This window comes from Hippopotamus amphibius, chromosome 5 (genome assembly GCF_030028045.1).
Source record: "Hippopotamus amphibius kiboko isolate mHipAmp2 chromosome 5, mHipAmp2.hap2, whole genome shotgun sequence".
Classification (NCBI taxonomy): Eukaryota; Metazoa; Chordata; class Mammalia; order Artiodactyla; family Hippopotamidae; genus Hippopotamus; species Hippopotamus amphibius.
This window is the reverse complement of record NC_080190.1, coordinates 29,239,150-29,264,004: the sequence shown is the minus strand read 5'-3', so window position 1 is coordinate 29,264,004 and position 24,855 is coordinate 29,239,150. Positions and strand designations below refer to the sequence as shown.

At 49.9% G+C, this 24,855-nt stretch overlaps 1 protein-coding gene across 5 annotated transcripts in view; it reads left to right on the top strand.

The window, feature by feature from the left end:
• The window catches only part of PAX2 (paired box 2), a 76,308-nt gene that overhangs the window by 17,058 nt on the left and 34,395 nt on the right, over window positions 1-24,855 (top strand). For 3 of the 5 annotated variants that reach the window (XM_057735572.1, XM_057735573.1, XM_057735574.1), the window contains 2 exons: window positions 13,545-13,630; window positions 15,199-15,318. In XM_057735572.1, the coding sequence (XP_057591555.1) occupies window positions 13,545-13,630; window positions 15,199-15,318 (206 nt within the window). Of the gene's footprint in view, window positions 1-13,544; window positions 13,631-15,198; window positions 15,319-20,926; window positions 20,996-24,855 lie in introns of all 5 variants that reach the window. The other 2 variants (XM_057735570.1, XM_057735571.1) reach the window with 1 other exon arrangement.

The following is a 24,855-nucleotide window of genomic DNA, read 5'->3' as shown; positions in this document are numbered from 1 at the left end:
AGATACCAGGTGCTCAATAAATGTTAGTTATTATTACGGCAATAGTAATCATCAAGTTATGTGTCTGTCAGTGTACATGAGTTCTGACTTATGCATGCATAAGCACTGAAATCTTTTAAATAAAAAAGCTTGAGGAGCCAAAAGGATATTTGGTGAACAGAATTGTGTATCATGAATGCCAGTGAGAATTATGGTCCACTGTGAGCCCAGCTGGATTTAGGAAGGGGACCTGCTCTGTGTACCACCAGAAAAAAAAAAAAAAAGGAAACTTTATGACTCAGTTATCTGATCATCGAACAGAATTAGTCAGATAGTTGCCCCCTTTGTCCACTTTGTTTGAGAGTCCAGCCTGTGTGTGTGTGTGTGTGTGTGTGTGTGTGTGTGTGTGTGTGTGTGTGTGTGTGTGTGTGTTTACTTCTTAGGACCGCACATTCCTTCTCTGGATGAGCCTATGATTGCTTGAGGAGTTGAAGGTTGGCATTTTCTGGCCTTCACGGCATTTTCATGGGTTGTGATGCTTTGCATTTTGTAGTTTTTTTAAAAGATAAAATGAAATGGTAATGGGAAAAAAAATCCTTATTTGATAGCTTTGAAGGGTTCCTCTGATTCTTAAATGTCATAGAGGGGAGAGGACAGGGAAGTAAACAGAAAGAGGAGGGGAAAAGAGGAGAGAAAATGGAGATGAGGTAAAGGATGAAGAGAGAGGAGAGGAAGAAGTGAGCAAATATTTGACAGATTCAAACCAGGTCTGTCTGCTGTGGCCCTGCATATCTGGATATTCCAGGGATGTGTGGGATGTTGATAATCACTGTAGTTATTCCATTGCTAACGGATAAAAGATTTTAAGAAAAAAATTGAGGAGAAAAAAAATTCACTTTGGGCTTAATGTCTTCAGTGTAACGGCTCAAAGTAACTGGAATTCTCTGAATTCTCTTATTTACTCTGTGCCCAACACAAGCAAAGATGAAAACCGACGTTTCTGAAACTCACGATATGTTCTGTCTCGCTGTCTTTATGGAATAAGGCTGAGTCCCCAAGTTCTCCCTGCCTCTTGGGCCTAGTTAGGTAACCAAGTCCAGCTTGATGGACTTTTGTAATGTCCACACCAAATGCCTTAACATTCACTCTTCCGATTCCTTTCTTAACTCTTCCTCATCCCCAATTTAATGCCTAGATTCCATTATTCCTCACTGACCCCTATTAGCGGGTAAAGGTCCTGATTTTTTAAATTAGAAAGTAAATATTTTTAAGAGTTGAATTTGAATCCTGAGAGCTCAATCATCCTTAAACAAAAATTTTTTTATAGTTGCAAAATGTATAAGGACCACCGTCTTTCTGCCTGTTCATTTCCACAGTGCTGGGTACAGCCCTCTGTGTGGAGATGGGTAGTGGTGGACTCTTATCAACCCCCAACCCCTGCCACTTTCCACATGGACAGAAGGCCAAGGAGAAAAGTAATCCCTGCCTTCACGCTACCTGACTGTAATTTTTGCACTTCTCTGCTAAAATCATACACACACACACATACACACACAGCTTGACTTAGATCTTATTCACATTAATACATGTGGTTATACACACGCATAGGCCAATCTTATAGGCGCTTTACCCGGTAAGTCCTTGTGTTCATAATAATAATAGCTAACAAGTGCTTACTGCAGTAGGGCCTGTTATAAGAATGTTGCATGTATTAATTGATTTAAGCCTCATAAACAACCCCATAGGGCTTTATAGGGTTGTTTATAGATAAGGTAACTGGAGTACAGAGAAGTTGAATAACTCATTCAAGTCACAGGCTAAGCAGCACAGCCAGGATTTGAACTCCTGCGGTACTGGCTCTAAAACCCGTGTGCTTTTCCACTACTTCATGCTTCATGTCAACTTTGGATCAAAGGAAGTGCAGGCATGTGTAATGTCTTGGGCATCTCTGTATATTTTGAAGTCTCATGAGCAGGGATGTATTTATACGTGTACTTACAAGCTCAGAACAGAGACCCTGCACCTAGTAGAAAGTCATGCCTAGTGCAAATTTCTGTACTCTTCCTGGTGTGTGTATGTGGCCCTGTAAGTGCAGGCCACAGCTGAGCCACATCATCTGGGGATGCTGGTAAGGAAGAAGATGCTGATGGCCAGAGTAGGGTGGACTGGGGATTCTCAGAGCTAGACTTCATGTCGTTATTCCCATTGGCATTGGGGAGTTTAGTGCCATCCATTCTCCTCTAGTCCCACCAGGGATCTAGACTTTTGACAGGCGTAGGGTTTGGCCTATGGACTTGTGTCACTGTGGTAAGGTCAGATCTGTTCCATAGAGCAGGGGCAGTATGCTTCCAAGAATAATAGAACCATGCAAAGGGTCATCAAGAAGAGATTTGTCCTGCATCTCTAGAATCCTTCTTCTGGAAAGGAGCAGTACAAATGACCAAGCCAGAGGAAGCTAAAAAAGCTAAAGGATGGGTCTTCTCACCCACAGCCACACCAAGAAAGTAATTACCAAACCATACATCACCACCCAGATCCAACATCATTACTCAACCCACATCAACAAGGAGACACCCATTAACCTAATCTCTGAGACATACATTACGAAAAAGAAAGATGCTGATATGATCAACGAACACAATAATTCAAAGCAGAAACACAGACATTGCCACCAAACAATACTAAAATTCCTCCAACTCAGTGTTACACAAAGTGCAGTCACCTTCATACAATACCACAAAACATCAAGTAACAAACCCTAAACCAGCTGCCGGAATGTGTCAGCAATACATGGTAACACACAACACAATTCAAGCGCTCCATCCCACAGGCACACCCATGCACAAAGGCTGAAATCATGTGGCCACCTGAGTGATAGTAAACACTGGTCAGACACACACAGAGCTGGAGCCAGCAGTGCAACACCCAGCCCTCCTGCATACCCAGCAGAAAATGATTACTGCCGTAGCCTCCCCAAACCCAGGACTCTCCTGGTCCGCAGCACAGTGCAGCCTGCCAGAAAGCAGCAGGACCATCCCATTTCTCCAAGCAGGTGGATGTGTCCAGACCATCACCTCCAATAAAGCCTCTGGGCTCTCATTGCTAGTAAGAGAGTAAACTGTCCCCTGAGCCTGTTTCCCGAGACAGGACAAATCAGCCCTATCCTGGTTGGGGTTTAATAAGACTTCGCCGTTTCTGAAAATGACAGAGCTCCAGGGATGGAGGGCAAGGTGGGGGTGGCCTGGGAGGGGGCTCCCCAAGCTGGGTGCAGGAATTCCCCTTCCTCCACCAAGCCCTGCCTTCCATGGCCATTCCAGAGCCGAAGCCCTCTTGCTGGGTGTTCACTGAGTATCGATTCAGTCTGCAAGCAATTTTAATATTTCTTCAGGGACTTTCCAGCAACAGCACAAGTCATTAATTCACCCTCCCAAATTGCTTATTCAATAGCAGGAACATGGCTCCTGAATAAAGTCCCAGAATTTATGTGACTCGCGCGAGTCAGGAGGTCAAACAACTGTTATGGAGCGAAGTTAAAAATCCAAATAAAATATTGACACTTTTTTAGGGACGGGGAGGGGGGAGTAAAGGTATTTAAAATAGGTTTTTGTTGCAATGCCCCCAGGATAAAGAATGGAAGGAGACTGAAGACAAGTTGGAGTTTATAAAATCAATGGAATTTATTGCACATCTACTTGGCATTTAATAATTCTCTCATTTCCACGTTCCCCCACCCCCACCCTATCCTGGCCATAGACAGAAAGATACACAGGTATACAAATGCACACTTACGCACATCAATATCGGTGCCCGGACCAATATAAAAATGCAGTTGTCATGTTAGCATCTGAAACACCTTGGGAAGGGAACAGTGATGAGTGTGGAGTCATATAGGACTGTGGCTTACAGATTTGACAGAAAGGCCTAACTGGGCAGAAATTCATGAGGGGAGTTTTGATAAATATATCCAGTATTATAAATCTTGAATCAATGCATAAGAGCAGACATGAATATAAAGATACACTAATAGAAATACTTTCTAGAAACCAAGAAACATATCTGTATTCAGTATTGCTATGTGATCGTGTACACAATTTGGAAGGATAGATTGATAGATGATAGATAGATAGATAGATAGATAGATAGATAGATAGATAGATGATAGATAGATCGATAGAATTTAGAAAAATCTATGCCCCAAACCTACAGATGTGTATAGAATACAGTGAAACCACAGCCACTTAACTTAAAATTGAGGTTAACACAGCCATGGTGCTTACCAAATACAACTAGGCACGTGCACAGGACAGGGTCGGCATGTTTAGAATCACAGCTACATGCAGTCCCTGTTCATTGTCTACATATACATTTGCACAGTTGTCCAGATCGTGGATGTGAAAAGACTGAAGGAAAAAATTTGTTTATGCCCAAATAGTTAATAAACACAAAAAAATATTAACATAGAAATTTCCAGAAGAGGTAACATGGTTCAGCCTACAGACACTGGAATCACAGACCCAAAGTCTAGCTCCAGTGCTATTAAGCACATGACCTTGGGCAAGGTGCTTAGCCTCTCTGTTGTCTGCTTAGTAAAATAGAAAACACCCCTATCTGACAGAGTTGTAGTTAGGATTTGGATGAGAAAATGCATTTGTTATAATGCCTGTCATAGAATGAATGTGAAAGAAATGATAGTTATTACTTTGACTATTTTTATATGCAGCTCTTCTATTCAGACCCAGTTTCTCATAGATTCTACCATCTGTTCTTGATACGACTGACTTATTCTGCCTAGTGGTTAGCAACATGGGTTCTGGAGTTAGGCGCCCGGGTTTAACTCCTGGCTTTGATACTTAACGGCTGTGTGACCTTGGGCAAGTTACTCAGCTTCTCTGAGTCTCAGCTTCCACTTCTGTAGAACAGGGATAATAGTTTTCATAAGAAGTTGTGAAAAATAAATAATCCATGTAAAGTACTTAGCAGAGTGCCTTGGCATACAGTAAACATATATCAGTTTACTATGTCCCTTAATATTGTGTTATATTTATCATTAATAGTAATGACATTCATCTACTATTCACAAATAGTGTTTAAGTACTCATATTATGCCAGGCACCGTTGCTAGGTGCGGGAAATATAATGGTGAGAAAAATAGGTGTGGCATGTACCCTTGCAGAGCTCGGAGTCCAGGGGAGGACTCACTGTGAATTAAGTAAGCAAGAAAACAGGTTTCAGCTCTGTGCTGGACCTTAAGTGGAAGAGGGGAATAGAGAGAAATAGATTGGAAAAACAAGGTGGAGCCAGATTGGGAAAGATTCTGAAGGCCAGGCTGAGGAATTTTGAATTTATCCTGTAAGTAATAGGAAGCAATTGTAGGCTTTAGCCACATCACATTCTTTCAGGAGCAGACACAGAGAGACCAATGGATTGTTTTTGAATACTGGAGTGGGGAGGTGGAAGGTGGGAGGGGCCAGAGGCAGGGAGGCCCCAGCTCAGCTGCTGCTGAGGACGCCTTCCCTCCAGTCTCCCTTCTGCTTGCAGAGGGAGCTGTGCCTGTGGAGGGAAGGGGAGAATGGACAGGGAAGACATGTCCCAGCAATGAGTCTGTGGCAGCACCCCTTTCACCATCATACTAGGCAGTCTTCTAGCCTCTGGACCATGGGGTGGACAGCTGGTAGACCCCAGCTCTAGCCCAGAAGCCCTGACAGATGAGGGCAGGGCCGGTGGCGAGAAGAGCTAGTCCGGTCACGCTCCGGGCTTGGCATGCACCGCAGACTGGTTTCCAAATGGTTAGTTAAACACATTGCCCCTTAATTTTTAAACCTATGCATATCTTGAAGTTAAATCAATCCATATGCTTACCATTCATCATATAAACCATCACTATTGCCCCCTTGGGCCAGCCCCATGGCCCATCTAGCCTGGTAAATTGTATCTGGCCTGGGCTCCCGGGGACACATGGTAGAAGGATTATCATCCTCAGTGCCCGTCTTAGAAGGCCAAATTGATACAGAAAGTATGCCTGGTATCTAAGCAATCCACTGGGAATCTATCAGCCTGGAAGGTACCAAAAACTGTTTTGAAATTATTTTTATTTGTGGCTTATAGTTTAGTTTCCACAGAGGCACAGACAGCCTCTTGGATTTTGGTTACTGTGTCCGAATGGAGTCAGGATTAGCAGATGAAGGAAATGTGGATTGATAGAATTTGAGTAAGGAACCTTCTTTAACTCACTAAGACGTTCTCCCAACTCTTTCAAGGATAGTTTTCTTTCCCACTGGCTTAAACTAATTTTCTCAAATATCAGGGAGTTTAAGAGTAATCTGCAGAATTTGCTTAAATACAGATTCCTGGGCCCTACCACCATTAGAAATTCTAATATAGAAGGTCTAAAGGGGGCTGCAGGGCCTTGTATGTTAGCGTGCACCCCAGGGGATTCTAATACAAGTGGCTCTAGGACAGTAGTTTCAGGACACCTTTCTGTAAGCGTTTAGATAGGACTGTCATCTCTTAGAGCTCAGTTATGACCTCTGAGAAGCAATAAAAGAGGCAGAAACTCTTGACACATTTTGGGGGAACCCTGGTAACCTCGGAATCTGTGTATTCCGCTTATATCCTGCTACAGCCAGAATGGAAGGTCCTGCCCGTAGCTTCCCCTCATCAGTGGCCATTCTCACACACAGAGCCCTGCCTGCCATATGGTCAGTCGTCCAAACTGAAACCCGTGGGGCATGCGAGTAGGCGTGGGCAAACAGCTCGAAACTCTGCACAAAACATAGAGCCTAGGAAAACAGAGTTCACGTGAAGCACTTCCCGGCTGCCAGCGGGGAGGGCTGGGTGGCTGCTGCTTCCTGTTGGTTCCTGTGGGGGAGAAGGTGATAAATTTCCAGTTCTTCAGTTCCTGGGATGTGCAGAGGGGAGATTTCAGTTCCTTAGAGTTCTCAGGAATAGGGAGAGGTAGGAACCATTTTGGGGAGAGGCAAAATTTTCCTGAATAATCTATGAGATCTTACTTGAGGTTCTACCATGAAAAGTCTCCAGCTGTTTTTGGAGCTCTGATTTGCCTCAGGGCAGAGCCAGGGACACATGCCTGATGTAGGCAGCTCCCAAAGGCCTGAGTTAAAGGAATTACCTGCATGCATTGTGTAAAATATGCTTTGCTGAAGCAAATATCACTTTGTCCTCTTGAATGATCCAGCCTATAATACTCAGGCAGCCCAAAGTCACTGGCAGAGGCCCCTCCCACCATCCTCTTCCCTAATGGGCAGTGGGGCCAGCTAGTCTGAAACATTCACTGCCTTGGAGTTCCTTTGATTTACTCAATCAGGAAAGACGTTCCCCATTCCAGAGATTAAGTATTTTCTGCAAAAAAACCTCTAGAAGTAGGCAATTTAAACTGATTTATACATGTATACAACACATGTATGTTAATACTTGACTTCTTGCCCCAGAGACTCTTTGAGCAAATCAATGATATGACGGGGCCTGGGGCTAGCCTGTGGTTTGCTAGGAAGTAATTTCAAAGCAGATAAGACAGTCTGTTCTAGGCAGCTGGACAGGATTTCATGGGGACATGTGTCTATCACTCTGTCAGCAGCTGGTTCCAGCAGGTGGTAGGTATACTCCCATTTTATAGAGGGGAATGCTGAAGCTCAGGGAGCCCCTTATCCTTTGTTTCTCAGAACACAGTAGAGCAAGAGAATAGAGCCATAGAATCCTGGAATTTGGATTCTGGGCTTTTGGATATCTCTCTCCTGGAGGCAGTACAGTTTCGTGGTTAAGGGTAGGGCCCTGGGATTCGTCTGCCTGAATTCAAACCCCAGATTTCCATTTCTTAAATGGGTGACTTTAGGCAATTGATAATATGTTTTATCTGCAAAATGTGTCTTTGTGAGGATTAAATGAACTATTTGTTTGAAGCACTTAGAATATTGCCTAGCTCATAGGAAATACTCAGTAGACAATAGATTTTTTTTTTTTTATTACTGGAGCTTCCGCTAAGGAAGCATAGCTCCTAGAAATCCTGACCAGCCTAGCCCTGGAAATGCTGCCACCTGAATCCCTCCAAGGTGAGCTGTCTGAGGTCACCTCAATGCTAATAGGACCTCTTCTTGTCTGCACCTCAGGGGAAGTTTTTGCACACCATTTATTATCATATAATATCATGCAATATAATATCATACATAGCATAACATAATATGATGGGTAGCTTAACTTGGAAACCCTGAGGCGGACTGTGGATGGATGGATAGATGAATAGATACATTTGTACTAAGTATACATACATTATATCATTCTATTGATTTGTAAAAAGTTCCCGGTCTGCCTGGCTGTAATGAGATTTTTGAACTTTGCGTGGCGATCAATGAGAGGAATATTATTGGCCTGGAGAATTGATATACCTGCTCTCAGTGGCTTGTTCTGCTCCCAGGCTGCCCCGGCCCCCCAGGTGTACGATTCCAGCAGACACTTAACCTTTTTTACAGTGTCATCAGGCTAAAAGGAATCTAATAGTGACACAGGACTTGTGCTCAGCACTCTGCCACTATTGCTTTCCTGTCACAAATAATTTATAGCCTTCTATTTCCATCCCGAGCCTGCACCCCAGCCCTGCCTCCCACTTTCCCCCAGCTCCCAGGAATCAATAAGCTCACACAGCTACAGTGGGACGTAAGGGTGCAAAGAGACAGACAGACAGACAAAGGGAAGAGAGACAGAGAAAGAGGCAGAGACGGACAGGAAGGAGAGAGAGGATGAGAGGAGGAGGAGGAGGGAGAGGGAGAAAAACCAGACGAGGAGTAAAGACTCTCCCCAGCGCTTTCTTAGAATGAGTGTCTCTGTTTCTTCATGAGTTTAACAAACTGTTAATAGGAGACTCATTACATGCTTTCATGCTAACTCACAGAGCCTATGAGACTGTTTTGATCTCCAGCACAGTGGGGGGTGGAGACCTCCTGGGAATTTAACCAAAGAGGGAGTGACTTCACCTGCCTTGTCATCCTTTCCTCTGAAGCTCTGCCACAGCCCCCTGGCATCTCTCAGGTCCTGAGAGAGCTGCTGCTCATACTGTCCGTGGATCCTTCCCAGTGCCCCCAGGCAGGGGTCCCCAGTCTGTCTTCCGAGAGTCTCGGATGCATCTCTTTGGGGTCAGGCCATGACACCTGCTGTTGCTGTTTCCTGTCTTCTCAGTGCTCTTTCCAGGGTCCCTGAAGCAGCTGCATTGACCAGGCTGGGCATACTGGCCTGAGAGGCCTCCTTGCCTGCACCTGGCTCAGCCCCTCCCCAGAAAGCGGCCAGGCCTGGGGGTCACCCGTAGGAATCATAATACTAGTAGTTATTATTATAGCTAGCATTTATTGAGCCAAGCATCATACTAATCATTTTACATGAATTATCCTATTTAATCCTCACAACAGTCCTACGAAGTAGACAGTATTATTATCTTATTTTACAGATGAGGGAATAAGAAACTGCCAGGGATTCCACAGGCAATAAGTAACAGAGCTGGGACTCACACTCAGGCAGACTGAGCCCAAAGCCCCTCCCCTTCTTCCATTTGCTCTGCTCACACGCTTGTGAGTGTGAGATGCTAAGTGCCTGCAGTCCTTGTGCTGAACCAAGGCAAAGCCCAGTAGATTCCCTGGAAAGGTAGGGGAGAAAGAGCATCTCTGTCAAGGAAAGCATGCTGGAAGGAGACGTGGGGAGCAGGCATCCTGGCATGGTGGTCTTTCTGTGGAAACAGGAAGTGGCATCTCCCAACCCCCAGTAAATGTGCCCATGGCTCCTGACTGTACCCTCCAAGGATGCATGTGCAGGAACTTGACTTTCCAGGCCAAATTTGCCTGGGGCCACGATGGCTGCAGATGTGTCTGCCTGTCTTGTGGGGCCAAGAATGAAAAAGAATTAGAGGAAGAGGAGGAGGAACGGGGGGAAAAAGGATCAGGCATTCACGCAAAGCAACCTCTTTACTTTATCCTTTTAACCCTTAGTGATATTCCCATGAATCACTGGGTTTGTGTATGGGATGCAAGAGGGTAATGGATGACCATAGGTTTCCACAATCCTGGTTCTTAAATTCCGTGAGATGGGCTTTGGGGACTGGTGAGTGTCCACCTCCTGGGGGGCATGGATGGACACCAAGAGCATTAGTAACTCACAGCAGGCACCCTGCCCGGCTTCTCTCCCATGTACCACCAAAGCTGCTGTCAGGGAGTAGTGATTTTCCATCATTTGCTGCCTCAGCTAAAACTGCACCAGTGCCTCAGGGGTCAGAGGCTCTGGGTAACAAAGACAGCAGCTCCACAAGGCCATCCAGTTGTCTGTCTCACCCAGCCTCAGTCTTGAGGTTCCCCCGGTCCAGAGCCCATCAACCGTCAAGTCAGCGCCACCCACAGGCCCACTGAGATCCCAGAAGCTTTTTGCTGCAACGACTTAGGAACAGCTGCTCTGAGCTTCTCAGCCTCCTTCTAGACTTTTCGTGTAGACAGTCTACACTGCCCTTAGTGACTGTCTTTCCCATTGTGATCCGGCTCCAAACCCAGAAGCTGTGGGCCACCTCAGCACGTGCCTTCTCTCACTACCTCCTCCCCGTGTCCACCATCCCGCTCTCTCCTCAGCTGGCAATCATCCACAATCTCGAGGCAGCTTCAGCCTCTCCCTCTTCACCAGTTCCTTCTCCTAGGCCTACAGACTCGTCCAGGTCCTTCCTCCCCTAAACGGCCTTCCCTCCACTCGGCTGCCAGTTCCATCCTCAACTTCCACACATTTCTCTCCTTTTCTACAAACTTCTGAAGCCATAGTCCACTTTCACTGCCCCTCTCCTGCTGTCCACTCCCTAACCTCTTTCTTTCTGGCTCCTGCCTCAGTTGCTTTGTTGAGGCCGCTCTCCCAAGGTCACTGCTGGTCACCAGAATTCCCAAATCTGTGTCTCTTCTTATTCCCAATGCCCTGCAATCTCTGTGTCACCATGGATGCTGTCAGTTATGTTCTTCTGGAAATGTTCTTCTCTGTTGACTTACCTAACACTGCCTGATCCTGGTTCTGCCATTTCCTGTATGACCAACTCTGACGCCTGTGCAAGGTCAGGTTCTTTTCCTCACCCTCTGATAGTAGATGTCCTCCAGGGTCTGCTCTTTAGGCCTCTCATCCCAACCAACATTCCCTTCCTTGACAATCTCCTAGGTCCATACCTGCTGTGCCGGCTGGTGCACGGCCATCTACCTGGACACTCACCTACCTCCTCAAATGCTCACATCCAGGACCAACCAGTCACTTCCCTGCATCCCTCTTCCTGACAGTGGGACAAGCCACCGGCCTTCCAGTGACACAGAATTGAGGTTTTAGAGCCATGGTTGCTTCCAATTAGTTGCCAAATCCATCTTGCAAATTCTTCCTTCTCTCTCTCTCTCCTCTTTCGGCTGCAACGCGAGGCTTGTGGAAACTTAGCTCCCTGAGCAGGGATCAAACCTGGGTCCTCAGCAGTGAAAGTGCAGAGTCCTAACCACTAGACTGCCAGGGAATTCCCTTTTTTTTTTTTTTTCCTTCTCTTTTCTGAGACCAGCTACTTACTGCCTCATGCCTTACCTGTCTATTGCTTTACCTGTATCGGTTTGTACATGTCTCCTTTAGTTTAGAAGTCACTCATGGCTTGAGACTCTGTAAATCTGGTTCCTATAAACTGCGGGAAGTCTGACAAAGTAACAAAAAGCACACATTTTAGAGACTGAACTCCAGCTCTGCCTTAGCTGGCAGTGTGATCTTGAGTAAGCTCCTTAACCTCTGTCAGCTTTGGTTTTCAGTCTGCAATGCAAACAAGGATAATAGTATTGCTTTGGAGGTTGTTGTGAGAATTAACAGTAATATATACTCAGTAATATAGATTGCATATAATATTGGCACATAATAGATGCTCGATAAGTGGAAAATCACTAGTATCATCATTACTTCCACGTTTCCAGCCTTATTTCCTCTTACCCCCTTACATCCCTCCACCATTCCTGGCCTAGGCATTGGCCCCTGACCCAGCGTGCCCACTTGGCTCCCGTGCTCTGCTTCTACCCTCCTCCAGCATTTGCTTATAAGCCTTCCTCTCCACTTCCTTGTTCATCTTAGAATCATATTATTTTTCACTGGGGAAAGAGACCTCAGAGATCCTGTAGTCTAGCCTCTTTACTTTAGAGCTGAAGAAACTGAGGCCCAGAAAAGGAGAACGATAAGACCAAGGCTATGTGGCTGCTTCATGGCAGACTCGGGGCCATGCAGCCGGGTGACTTTTCCACTATCCTCTGTGCCTTTGGCTCCTATACGTGTGTGTGTGTGTGTGTGTGTGTGTGTGTGTGTGTGTGTGTGTGTGTGTGTGTATGTATTCAGCCTTACTCTGCTTTGAGGATCTACATCAAGTTCCACCTCCTCAGTGACTTCTGTCCCATTTCCTCCACCTGCAGGAGGAACGACTCCTCCCCCACGTCCTGCTGGCACTTACTGCCTGGCCCCCTCGGGGTTATTTAGCTTTCTCAGGCTGTGTGTCCTCCCTACCCAACTTCATTCCCGGCCTTGGGAGGCAGGGGCCTTATCTCGGTTGCCTGCGAGTGTTTCAGTCCACGCACAGCTGGCCAGTTGAGATGAACTTGGCTCACACACCTCTCTGCAGGGAGGAGCAGTGCCTTCAGAAAAGTGGCTTCCATGGACACCTGATTGACCACTGGGTAGAGGGAAGTGTTCCTCGGTCCTGGTGCCAGGGTTGGTCTTTTGCATCGCTGGGCCCTGGGTCCTTGGATCACTAACAATCCCCAGCTCTGGGAGGTTTTATCTGGATCCTCCCCACCCCCACCCCCCCTCCCGGAGCACATAGGGAAGGCACTAGGCTTTTCACCTAGTCTGGTAAAGAAGCTGTGATTCAAGTAAGTCCTCTGAGAAGGAGGCCAGCGGAGCAGCGAGCTGGGCAGGGACAGGGCTTTGATGGGTTCGAGAGCACTAAGTGGGCTCAAGGAGTTGCTCAGGGCCTGACACCTGGCAGAGGGACCACGTGCTGTGTTGGAATCCTGGAGATGAAACGGTTACCTGTGACCCAGCCCTCATCCTGGCTGCTTCTCTTTAGCTCAGGAAATAGGGAAATCTCACCCCCTCCCTCGACTCTGGAGGACTGTGATACAGTCCCAATAGGAAAGCCAGCTCCAAAATGATCTCCAGATGCCTCTCAGGAGGAGACGTGTGTGGTTGAGGTGGGGAAGGTGGACAGCAAGTCACCAGGGCAGCCCCCGCTCCCAGAAAGGGGAAGGATGCTGTGCTCCACTCGCCCCTGCTCCCAAACAGCAAGCTGCAGTTCGGAAGAAGCACACAGCAGACAGCATGCAGACTGCCTCGGCCCAGGGCTGTGCTAGGCTGGATCCGCAGAACCCACAGGAGGGCAAGCCCGTGCCTTGCAGCAGTCAGAGAGGGCAGGGATGCAGGGAGCAGGGGGGTGAGGAGGGAGCTTAGGAGCTCAGGGAACGCCTCTGCAGGGCTGAGCTAGAGGTGACCAGGGCAGGAGAGGGCATACGATGTGTGATGTTCTTGTGATGCTGTTGCAGGATCATCCGGACCAAAGTTCAGCAGCCGTTCCACCCAACGCCAGATGGAGCCGGGACTGGAGTGACTGCCCCTGGCCACACCATTGGTAAGAGGGCTCAGGGAAGGGTGGAAGCTGGGCCCCCTGAGAGCTGGGAAACACAGCTCCACCCTTGGGAAGTGCCCACCTGTCTGAGGCCCAAGGCCAGTGCTCTCTCCCTGGGCTCCTAGAGGCTCGGGATCTGCCTGAGAGACTAGCTCATGAGGACCGCTCTCTGCCTCTTGTGTGCATCTCCTCACAGCAGCCTTGCCTTTATCAGTCTTTGTGTCTGTCTCTCTCCTTCTACTCCCTCTAACTTTCCTTCTCCTTCCCATCCTCCTTCTCCATCTTGTGTTCTCTGTCCTTCTCTCTTTCATATCTACTTGCTTACTCCATTTTTATTTTTTTTAAGTTTTAAGATTCTCGCCTCTCTTCTCCCCTCTTCTGCCTTCTTCTCTCCTCTTCCTTCCTCTCTGCCTTTCCCTTCGTCTCCTCTCCTCTCCTCTGTCTCTGTGTCCCTGGACCTGCTCCTCTGCCTCCCTCCCTCCCTCCCTCCTCATGGCTTCTCTCCTCTTGACCCGTCTCTCTTGATCTCTTCATCTCTCTCACATCCGCTCGGTAACTGTCTGCCCCTCTCCAGCCTCCTGGTTTATTGAGCCTTGCCCACAGCCTCACAGAGACATGACCCAGGCCCACCAGAACACCTGCTGACAGCTCCCCCCCCTACCCCAACACGCACTGTCTTCCCTTTGGCCCAAGGGCGCTTGGTGCTGCTGAAGCCATAGATGCCGTCTGGGGCTCTAGGGGCTGGGATGTGGTTAAACTTCTCCTGCTGCCCCTCTTGGCAGCTGCCCCCTCTCTCTTGAGCATCAGGAAGTAGAAAGGGCTGGTCCCGGCCCTCCTGGAGTTGGCAGGAGTGCTGTTTACTAGGCCGGTGTTACAGCGTGTGCTGGGGGGGAGGGTCAGGCCGGGCTGTACCTGAGTTGATCACCTGAGGAGTGAGTGTGTTCACTACTCTGTGCCCTGAGGGGGAAATTAGGAACTTCTCAAGTGATTTCAAGACCAGAAGCAGCTGGGGGAGAGGAGCTTCACACTCCCAGGGATTATCAGGACCATTCTTGTGTCTCTAAGAGACTCAGAGATAGATCTTAGAAAACCACAAGCTAAATCAGGACTGAGAAAGACTCCTCCCAGGAGACTTTTAGGAACAATGGGCTGGGGTTTGTTTAGAAGGATTTGGCAGGGGCCGGCCCCAGGGATCTGATGGGATGAGCTGTGCAAGGAGGCATCCTAGGAGCTGTGCTCTCTTCAGGACCGCTGAGTTGCTTTCTAGGTTGAGTCAGCTTTGCTGTTTCCATCCATCCTCAGGGAATGGGCTCAATCTACAGTGAGTGAAATCTCTAGGTCTGCAGAGAAGGCCTGGGGTTGACTGGTCTCCACTCAGCCCAGGGTGGACAGCAGTGAATAGCCTGAATTGTATGTAGCAATGCGTTCCCCCTTGAACCTCAGAGGAAGGAGGGGACTATGGGCTCCCCATCCCTCCTCATTTCCTCTGCTTCTCTCTGCCCCAGCCTTGGGGCTTTGGCCTGCGATCACAGCCGCTATCCTGATGGCATTTCCTCCTTACTCTCGTCCAGTTCCCAGTACGGCCTCCCCTCCTGTTTCCAGCGCCTCCAATGATCCAGTGGGATCCTACTCCATCAATGGGATCCTGGGGATCCCTCGCTCCAATGGCGAGAAGAGGAAACGTGATGAAGGTAGGGAGGAGGGAAGAGGCTTGGCTTCCCTTGTGCATGCTTTGTCCTTGGACTCAGAGCTCCGGTTTCCACCCGGCCTCACAGCTGCTCTGCTGTGAGATCAGCTTTAGTAGCAAAGCCCAGGTCCCCCCACTACCCTGCTGGCTCCTGGAGAGAGGGAGGCAGGCTGCTGGTGGGGCCATCAGCTTCACCATCTGCTCAGCAGCCCCGACTGCCTCACCTTCCACTGGGATTCACCCTGAACATCCCTTTGGGATGCCAGGAGGGAAAGCATGAACCATGGGAAGGTTTTGGAGGTTGGGGGACAGCTGGTCTCTGACCTGGGGATGAAAAGCCAAATTGACTTGTCCTCCTCTGATCTCAACCCATCAGTAGGTGCACAGCTGACCCTGGTGTCCTTTCTCCATAACATGTGGACCCTTCCCCCATTTAAACAACTCAGGAAGCTGGGCATGGGCCCTCTCTGCTCTTCTCTATGGGAGGAGACACCCCCAGGCTCCTCTCAGGCCCTTCCCCTCATTCCCCGAAATTCCTTGGGTGCAGCTAGCTGTTAGACAGGGAGTTAAAGGGTGAGAGGATGAAGAGGAGGAGAAGCAGGGAAAGGAAATCAGAGGAGAGAGTGGTGGTGATGAACTTGGGAGAAGGTGTTTTTCAAACGTTGTGACATTAAGGGTCCCTTGGTGACCATCAAGTTCTCTTTTGATGCATGAGGCCAGGGGGCAGGGTTGGCAGGCCCAGACAAAGGGAGACACCAGTGTCTGGAGCCCACTTCCTACCCTGATCTTATGGTGCCTACTGGGGAGGCAGTAACTTCCTGGTCTAGGGAGGGCATATGATTTTAAGGGTATCTCCCATGAAATAGACAGAACCCTCTAAATATGAACATAGGAGGGTGACCATATATCCCATTAGTCCAGACAGTCCCAATTTATGCCTTTGTCTCTGCATCTTGGCCAGTCAGCATCTGCTTTTTCTCTCAAAAATGTCCTGTTTGGACAATAAATCACGTGGTCGCCCCAAACACAGACAAGCCCTTGATTGGGGCCGCTCTAGAGGATAAGGAACAGAGAAAAGAGACAAAGCTGAGACTCCCTAGGCCCAGGCTGAGGGAAAAGAGAGTGTGAGCGCTCAGGCCTCCAGCAGAAAGGACAGCGTGCAGGAGAGGCCTGGGTCTGGCAAGACAGTGATGACCTGGGGCTGGCCTCCTTCCAGAAGCCCTAATAGCCTCGTTTCACAGGAAAACAGCTTGTCTGGCTCTATTTCTCCTTCTTCCAGAATATCCAGACCCATTTGGCTGCCACGGCCTTTGCCACTCACTAAATTTCATTGTGGTTGTTTTGGCGGTAGCCCCTGATGGGCGGGGGGCGGCTGTGTGCAAGGGCCTACGTCTCAGTCCCCCCTGGGGGGTGTCCTACACTCAGGCCTTGGCCAGACTCCCTGGCACCCTGAGTGATCTGGAAGATTCTGCCTCAGACCCCAAGGAGTTCTCCTTTAACCAGCAGCACCTGTGAGATGACCAGGGGGCCGGGGAGGCCACAGGACCTCCTTTGTCCTCTCCCCTATTGGTCTGCAGTTGGGGCCATGCATGTCCTTTGCTTCCTGAGCTCCTACAGGCCATGAAAGGAGGCTGGGGGTGGAGAGTCATTGGCGTGAGGCTATGGCCACCACAGGTTGAGCCCAGCTAACCCAGAACAGAGCGCTCTCCTTTCAGGGCAATTGATCACATTCATTGTTTCAAGTCAATTCAATTCAGTCAACCTTTCCTGGGCATCAGTCACAAGAAAGGCTTGGTGCTATAGGATCCCAAAGCAGAACAAGATATGATTCTTGTCCTTAAGGAGCTTACAGTCTAGCGGGGCGTGTAAAACACGTGAGCCCAGAGAGCAGAAAGGCCCATCAGATACTAGATATCTGTGTTGTGATGGAAGTCTGGGCTGCAGGCCATGGGAACTCAGAGAGGGGAGGGAGTGAACCTCCAGGAAGGGCCGCTCTTTGAGGAGGGGCCTGAGGGATAGATGAGGGGCACAGGGGCACGGTTCAAAGACAATGGTAGTTGAAATTCTGTGGGACAGATTGAGCCTTGTGACCACAAGGCACTGTGCTGAAAAACACAGGGGTGCTTTGCCTGTGATGAAAGGGCCTAAGGGGAAGTCATGGAGGTAAGGCTGAGTGAAAGGGTAGGGTCACAGGAGAGCAGGCCAAGATGGGACCATGTAAGGAGTTTGGACTTTTTCCTGCAGACATAAGAAGACACTGAAAGTGAGCAGGAAGGGAGAAGAGCAGGACTGGGTTTGGGAAGACCCTCCTCCAGCAGGGCGGTGGAGACGGCAGTGGGGAGACATCTCAGGAAGCCGTTAAGTTCTGGGTGAGGGATAATGGCAGCCTCTAAGTTTACTCTTACTGTTTAAATGCTTACCCCCAGGCCTAGCCAGGTGGCAGGAAGGGTCAGAGACCCTACTTCTTTTTTGGGGGGGAGGGGTAGTTACTTTTGCCTTGACTCACCCCTGCTCCTGACCAACCCCAGGCAAGATGGAACTGTCCTTTCCCTGGTGGAGGCCAGGGCCTATGAGGGAGGTCAGTTCTCCCTGACCACCCTGCCCCCGTAAACACACACAGACACACACACACAGACACACACACACAGAGACACACACACACACACAGACACACACACCCCCACCACCACCACACATACACTTGATCCATCGGACCCAGGTGGGAAAGGACAGGAAAAGAAAGGTGAGAGCAAAGGCAGACCTTTCACAGCCCATCCCCCCTTCCCCCACTCTGGGTGCCTCCAAGCAGCCAGGCCCAGTTTGCATTAGGGAGCGGCTCAGATGATTAAGAATAGGGGAGATAATTATGTGTCAAGATGATGTAGCCCAACTCTGCAGTCAGGCCAAGGTAGCACAGCAGCTGGCAGGTCGCAGGAGGCAGCCTCAGGCATGGGCTGCAGAGACACCCAGGTGTGTCCTTCAGCTACTGGGCCGCACTGCAGGCAAAAGAGAGAGCTGACTTGGGGCACTGAGGGGCGCTGGGATGGGAATGGGGACACATGTCAAGGGACTAGACCTCGAGGGAGTGGGGGGGCAGGTCTCTCTCCAGGAGGACCCTGTACCCCTGCCAGGCTGGCTTGATTTTGGCCGGATGCACTGGGGCATCTCCCTAGAAGTGTCATAGCCCGGGGGCAAGCTGTGAGCCTCTCTGTCCTCAAGGAAGCCACTCCCACTCCTGCCTGTGAGTACAGTTCGGTCTATTCTTCAGCTCTAACAATGTCACGGTGGTGGGCATTAGCGAGGACAATCACTGCAGCGTGTGCTGGCATTATTGGAGACAATCTCAGCAGTAGTTATTGGTGTTCACAGTGATAATACCCAGAGCATTATTGGCACTGGCACTCAGAATATGGACAGCGTTATTAGTATCTGCAGCAATCAGATCTGTGGGGACATTAGTAAAGGGCCGATCAGCTGTGACTCTGGGGAAAAAGGAAAGTGACAGTGACTGTGAGCCTGCTTGAGACACTCTCTCATGCCTTGGCCTTTGGAAGACTGGAAAAATCCCCAGACTTTCCTTAAAGAAATATTCTAGTCAAGAAGCTTCGACCTTCCCTCCCCCGAAGAGTCCAGGAGGTCCCAGAATGAGACAGGTAGACAGACCAGGGATAGATGAGGAAGTTATGTCATGGAGCACCCAACAGACAGTCTGTCCATCAGTCTGAGAAGGTAGATCCCCATTCAGTACCCTGCTAAAATCTTCCCCTCTTCTTGGCTACAATTTTGGGTGGGTATGTTAGGATCCTTTGAAGGAACACTGCTTCCCCTCATGTTGCATGCCCTGGCTTATGTGGCTGCAGGATAGGGACTCTTGTGTTTTTTTAGGTTGAAAGACCAAAGTCCTCTGCCTTCACCCAGTTGCTTTTGGCCTTGGACTAAAGCATTGCCATCCATCAGTGGTGCTGAAGCCCAGAGCAATTACGTAACTTGTCCAAAAATCCAAATGAAGTCATGTGGTATGAGTCTTTTGATCTGAGTGAGGGGAGGTGCGTTGGTATCATCCTTTGATGTGTGGGATTGCAGGGGGCCGTGATTCTGCCTTCCATTAATTAGGTGCACAATGAATTGTGCAGTTGAGTGGTGCCAAGCCAGTGCAGTTGTGCATTTGCAGGCAGGGCAGGCTGCATGGCTGCTAATGGCCAAGCCCTGTCCCTGCCTTTAATAGCTCCCTTCTGCTTCGGATGAAGCCATAACTGCAAAAAGTGGTTTATTTTCTTAGCTAGTTTCCCCCCAGAAGTCCCCCAGTGTGTTGCTCAGGTTTGACTTGGAGCAAATATGGGGATTAAGCTGTGGGAAGGAGCAGCACCTGCCCTGTCTAGAAGCCCGGGCTTCAGGGAAGTGAAGGCTGCAAAGACCCCCACTCGGAGGAAGGATTCAGGACGGACGCCAGCAGGCAGTCCCGGGAGCATGGCAGGGATGGGCAGTGTGGCTCAGTGGGGAAGGGGTCTGGAGGGAGGAGCAGTTGGGTTTGAGGCCTAGGGCCTTGGGCAAATCATTTAACCTTCATCAGCTCAGTCTTCTCCTCTGTAGAGTGGAGATGGTGACAGCACTTACTTCGCGGGGATTGTGGGGAGGACGACACAAGATCATGGATATGGAGTTGAGCCAACTCCATCTCGGAATATGGCTCCCTGGGTGTCTGGGGAGAAAGGCATAATTGGCAAGTTATGTTTCAAGGGGAAATGAAGTTGTGTCAGAAAGAAACTTTTTTGGGTACAGGCTCTCTCATCTTGGTGCGGTTCCTTTTAAGTAGGGCAGCCTAGGGAAGCTGATGCTGGGATAAACTGACCTGGACGGGACCAGGGCAGTGGGGGAAAGATGTGAGCCTCCCCTGTGTGACTGGGAGGACCTCTGTCCATCTCTGTTTGCACATCTGCTCTGTGGTTTATCCACTTGGGTCACATGTCATCTCTTATTAGCTCCACAGGCATTTTAGATGTGGGTAAATATGGGACCCCCTTCTTCTCTAACATGGAGGCATCCTTCCCTCTATCCATTGCTGTGTATTTCTGCTCCCACAAACAAATTTATTTATTCACCTTGGGAAATGTATGTTTATTTTGTGGACACATATATGCTTTTTTACATGGTGGGTATTGTGTGTTCTCTACCTTTCTGAGATCCTTGGGTGAAAGGGGACACAGAACACCATATATTGGGCAGGCATGCAGTTTTCTGAGTAGTGTATGTACTCGAAGAGATGATTGAATGTGAGCAGGTGCATGTCCATGTCCCTGTCACCAGTGCCAGGGAACGGGGAGAGCTCTAAGCCAGGCCTGGGTGTGCTAAGGCTGCATAGTCTTGAGGCACAGGTGTGCATATGGAGTTTTGCCCACAGGGCCCTGTAGGCATCACCCTGCATTCTGTTGGCAAAAGGATGGGCTGTCCTGATTCTGCCTGCAGGGGTGGCCTGGGGCCCAAGGCAAGGGAAACTGAGGCTGGGAACCCTTACAGAGGAGCCTGGTCTCCCAACCTCAGGGTTTGCCCCCTGGTCTTCAACCTGCCTGTCTTTCTCGATCTTTCAGTGTCTGTCTGTCTCTTATTTGCTCTAGTCGAGGTATACACTGATCCTGCCCACATTAGAGGAGGTGGAGGTTTGCATCTGGTCTGGACTTTAAGAGGTATGGGGGCCAGAGGGAACATGGTGCGGGGACCAGGGGAAAGAGCCGGGGGTGGCGGTTAGAGAGCCTGCAAGAGAGTGGGTTCCTAAGGGCCAGACAGCAGAATAGGAGGAGGTGGCCCAGGCTTCCATTGGGAAACCAAGAGGCTAACGGACGGAGTCTCAGGGCCTGGTTCACTTCCGCCTTGGGTCACTGCTGGGTTTGGGGGCTGAAGCCCCGGTGGCCTGGAGGGTCAGGCCCTCAGTGGATGGGGGGACACTTTTTCCAGCCCTTGGAAAAACAAAGAGCAGATCAGGTAGTAAAACAAAAGCAAAGGAGACCTGGAAGCACCTGACAGCCCTAATTCATCATGGCCCAAGTTTTTTCCTGTGTTCCCATTATATTTGTTTGTAAAAGTGGAAATCAATTTTGAAGGTAATTTTCTGGAAAGAATGGAAGGGAGGTGGGAGGGCCGGATAAGGCAGAGATGGTAAAAGGAAAAATTTAGGCCAGGCACAGCCCAGGGGCAGCTCTTGGCAAGGTGAAAGAAAATTGCATATTCAATCTCCATCCATGAATCTCCCTCACTGCTGCCCGCCTCCTGCTTGAAAACAATGAAGGCTTTTTCCCAATGCTGGGCAGGGCCTCGGTATCAGCCTCACTTTAACTTCAGGGTCATTAATTCCCTGATTATTGAAGGAGAAGAGAGGGTTGCAGCATCGTCAATTCCAAAGGCACACCGTCCCCCCGCCCCCCAAGTGATCAGGCCCTGGTTGGGGTGGGGTGGGGGGCAGCCAGGGGGAGGTGAGGTGTTGTTTCAGGAGAGCAACGGTGTGGGAGGGAGGAAGTGGGGAGCCAGCCGGACCGGGGGGAAGGAAGCCAGGAGGAGGGGAGAAGAAGGCAGTCATTACTGCATACCTCTGTTGTGTTGTTATTGCAAATTAAAAGTAGCATGTTCCACTCCGCAGCTATCTTTGGGGAGGGAGGGGCACCGAGGGAGGTGGGGGATCTTATCATTGCTTCTTCAGCAGACCAGCCGTGGTGTCACCATGTGAGGTGACATTTGAATTTACAATTCCGCTGAGAAAAGCCATTAATTCACAAATTAACATTTCTCCCTCTCTCTCTCTCTCTCTAACACTCTCTCCCTCTCTCACATGGATGTGCAAGCAATTGAAAAGACAAAGGAAATAGCCTTAAGGAAGAGACTTTACTGCTAGTCTGTCTGTGCTGAGATTGCTCCCCCTGCTTCCAGATAGATAAACCAATTACCTGAGCAGCTCTGCTCCTGGCCGCCCGCGATCACCTCCTTTTGTAGGCTGCCTCCATGGCTGGATTACCCTCGGTGTATCTCATTAATGTAAACCAGGCATGCCCTGGTCACCGGGCTCTCTTCCCCACTCTCTTTCTGGAGGGGCAGCGGGAGGAGTGCTGGTGTCAGAAAAGGCGGGCAAGGAGGACCCTGGGAAAGAGGAGAGGCCGCTGCTGGCCAGCGACCAGGCCCTGGGACTTTGGGTGCTCGAGGCCCGGGCCTGCGGTCCTCGAGGAGGCTGCTGGGGGAGTCTGCAGGTGAGCGCTCCTGGGCAGGTTTGCATGGGTGGACATTTAGAGGCAGAGGCGGGAGCTAGAGCCTGACTCTCTGGGGCCCACCGCGCCTGTTCTCTGTGGCCTTTTGGTCCAGAGGCCAGGGGTGCTGGCAGAAGCAGAGAGGTAATCTGAGCACTCCCTGCATGGGAAGAGCTTAGGGAAGTTTCACCGAGTCCACACTATTTTAGTGGGACAAGATGCAGCCTGAAGGAGCTTGGGCGGCGGGGGGGGGGTTGCTGAGGAGGGCCCAGAAGGCAAGGAGAGGTTGCACTATGTTGAGTAAACAAAAGGAGGTTACACTGATTCCTTAACCTAAACCCAGCACTTGGGCGCATTTATGTCTGTTTGCCACTCAATTCTTACACGCCCACATACTCAGCCATCCAACTCCCTTCTTAGAGCACACCCATCCAGGAGTGTGGGCCGGGGGTGCTGTGCGCTCAGACCTCTGGAGTGAGCTTACATCGTGGGCAGGGCGTTGCAGAGCCTTTTTTGCTTTTACTCTCCGCCAGGCCCCAGCCGGGCACTGCACGAAGACAGTGTACTGGCAGAGAGAAGCCAAGCAGAATTTGAGTTTCTGTAAGGAAAGCACCTCTGGGGATTATTGCTGGAATTATATGATTTCACACACACTGCATACTACCTAGCACAGGTTAAAGACTCTGACTCTAAGGAGGCCGGTCCTATGAAAGTCCAGAAACAAAATCTACATTTTTTGTTAGGAGGTAATCATCTGTCTAGACAGGTACCCGACTTTAACTGCATTAACAAAGCTCAACCCATGTTTATTTTCCAACAAATATTCAAAACCTAGCTACTGTCTACTCCAGCCCGAGAGCGAACTAAGGTTTGAAGGTCAGCATTTACTAAGACACACACACCCCATAAATCCACTTCTGAACACACATTCATTGTTTTGAGTATATCTTCCTAGTAACCTGGGAAATTAGACCATTCATACCTGAGGGGGAATTTTTCTATCTTAGTTGGATCGCATATTTTAGCCAAACTCTCAGGGTAATGTTGGCTACGAGCCTGTTGAACACCAACCATGTCGTTATACAGAGTTAGGTTTAAAGGTTTTATTAAGACCTTTACCTTGGGCCCTGTGTACACTCGGACTTACTTTTTTCTGTAGAGAGATACCAGGGTTTAGCCATGGCTGTGTGTAGCTGACGTAGGCACATGAATTTGTACACAAATCACTGCGTTTATACCAGAGACTGCAGCCAAGTCATTTAACCACCTTCGTTTCCCAGCCACTTCATGCTGTTGTGGATAAAGAGTTATATTTGGTTGTTTGAGGAAGTATGTTGAGATTTAGCACAAAAAAGTGTATTTTTTTCGTAAAGTGCCAAAAAGTCAGAATGGGTGGGTCGACCCCACTTGCCAGGAGAGAATGCACGGACTTGCAGTGGAGGGGCTGTGTGTGAGCCTCCACCACAGGACACCGGGACGCGAGTGGGGCCGTATTATAACTTGCTCAGCAGAGGCCTCGGGTCCTCGCCGGCCCCGCAGCTGTGCGCGCCTGTGCACGTCTGTGCACACCCACCTCATCAGAATATGTCTTCAACCCCGTGTCTTCTGCTTGGCAGCTACCTTCCAGCCCTGAAGGTAGGCATCGTCCTCCTTCCCCCACGGGCAAGGGCACCCCGGGAGAAATCCGCTGCCTCAGCTCTGCCCGTCTCTCCCGGCTAGGGCCATGGAGGGAGGAGCCGGGGCCCGAGGCTGTTCCTCAGGCCCTTCTGCTCGAAGGCTCACTCTGGGCACCATCTCCTCTGCAGACCCCCGGGCAGCTGGGAAGGGCAGAGGCCTGGGGGACCCCTCAGGAAAAGGGTTGGGGAGAAGGTAGGCTGTGGAGACCCAGGACTGCCACCTGCCAGAGGAGTGGGTCCCAGCAGCCTCCCGACCCTTGCTGGCTGCACAAGAGGGGCCGTGGAGCCCAGGGGAGGGCCCCTCCCTCACTTGCCTTCCTCAGGGCCCCGGAGGCCAGTAGGGCTCCCCGGGACCCTCCCCGTTCTGCCCCGTGGGGGTGGGAAGGCCAGGAGGGTCGGGGGAGGGCTGGAAGACCGATCACGAGCCTCAGAGCCGCGTTGCAGCAGAGCCAGTAATTCAAACCATCCTGACCCTTCGGTGAACCCAAACCTGCTGACCTTGACAGCACCAGACAAGGGAGGCCTCACAGACCTCAACCTGCGTAGAGGCCTCGCCTTCTCTCCCTCCCTTCCTTGGAGCCCGTGGCCCAGCCTCCAGGTGGCTCCTCATCTGGCTGTCCCAGTGGCACGTCAGCATCC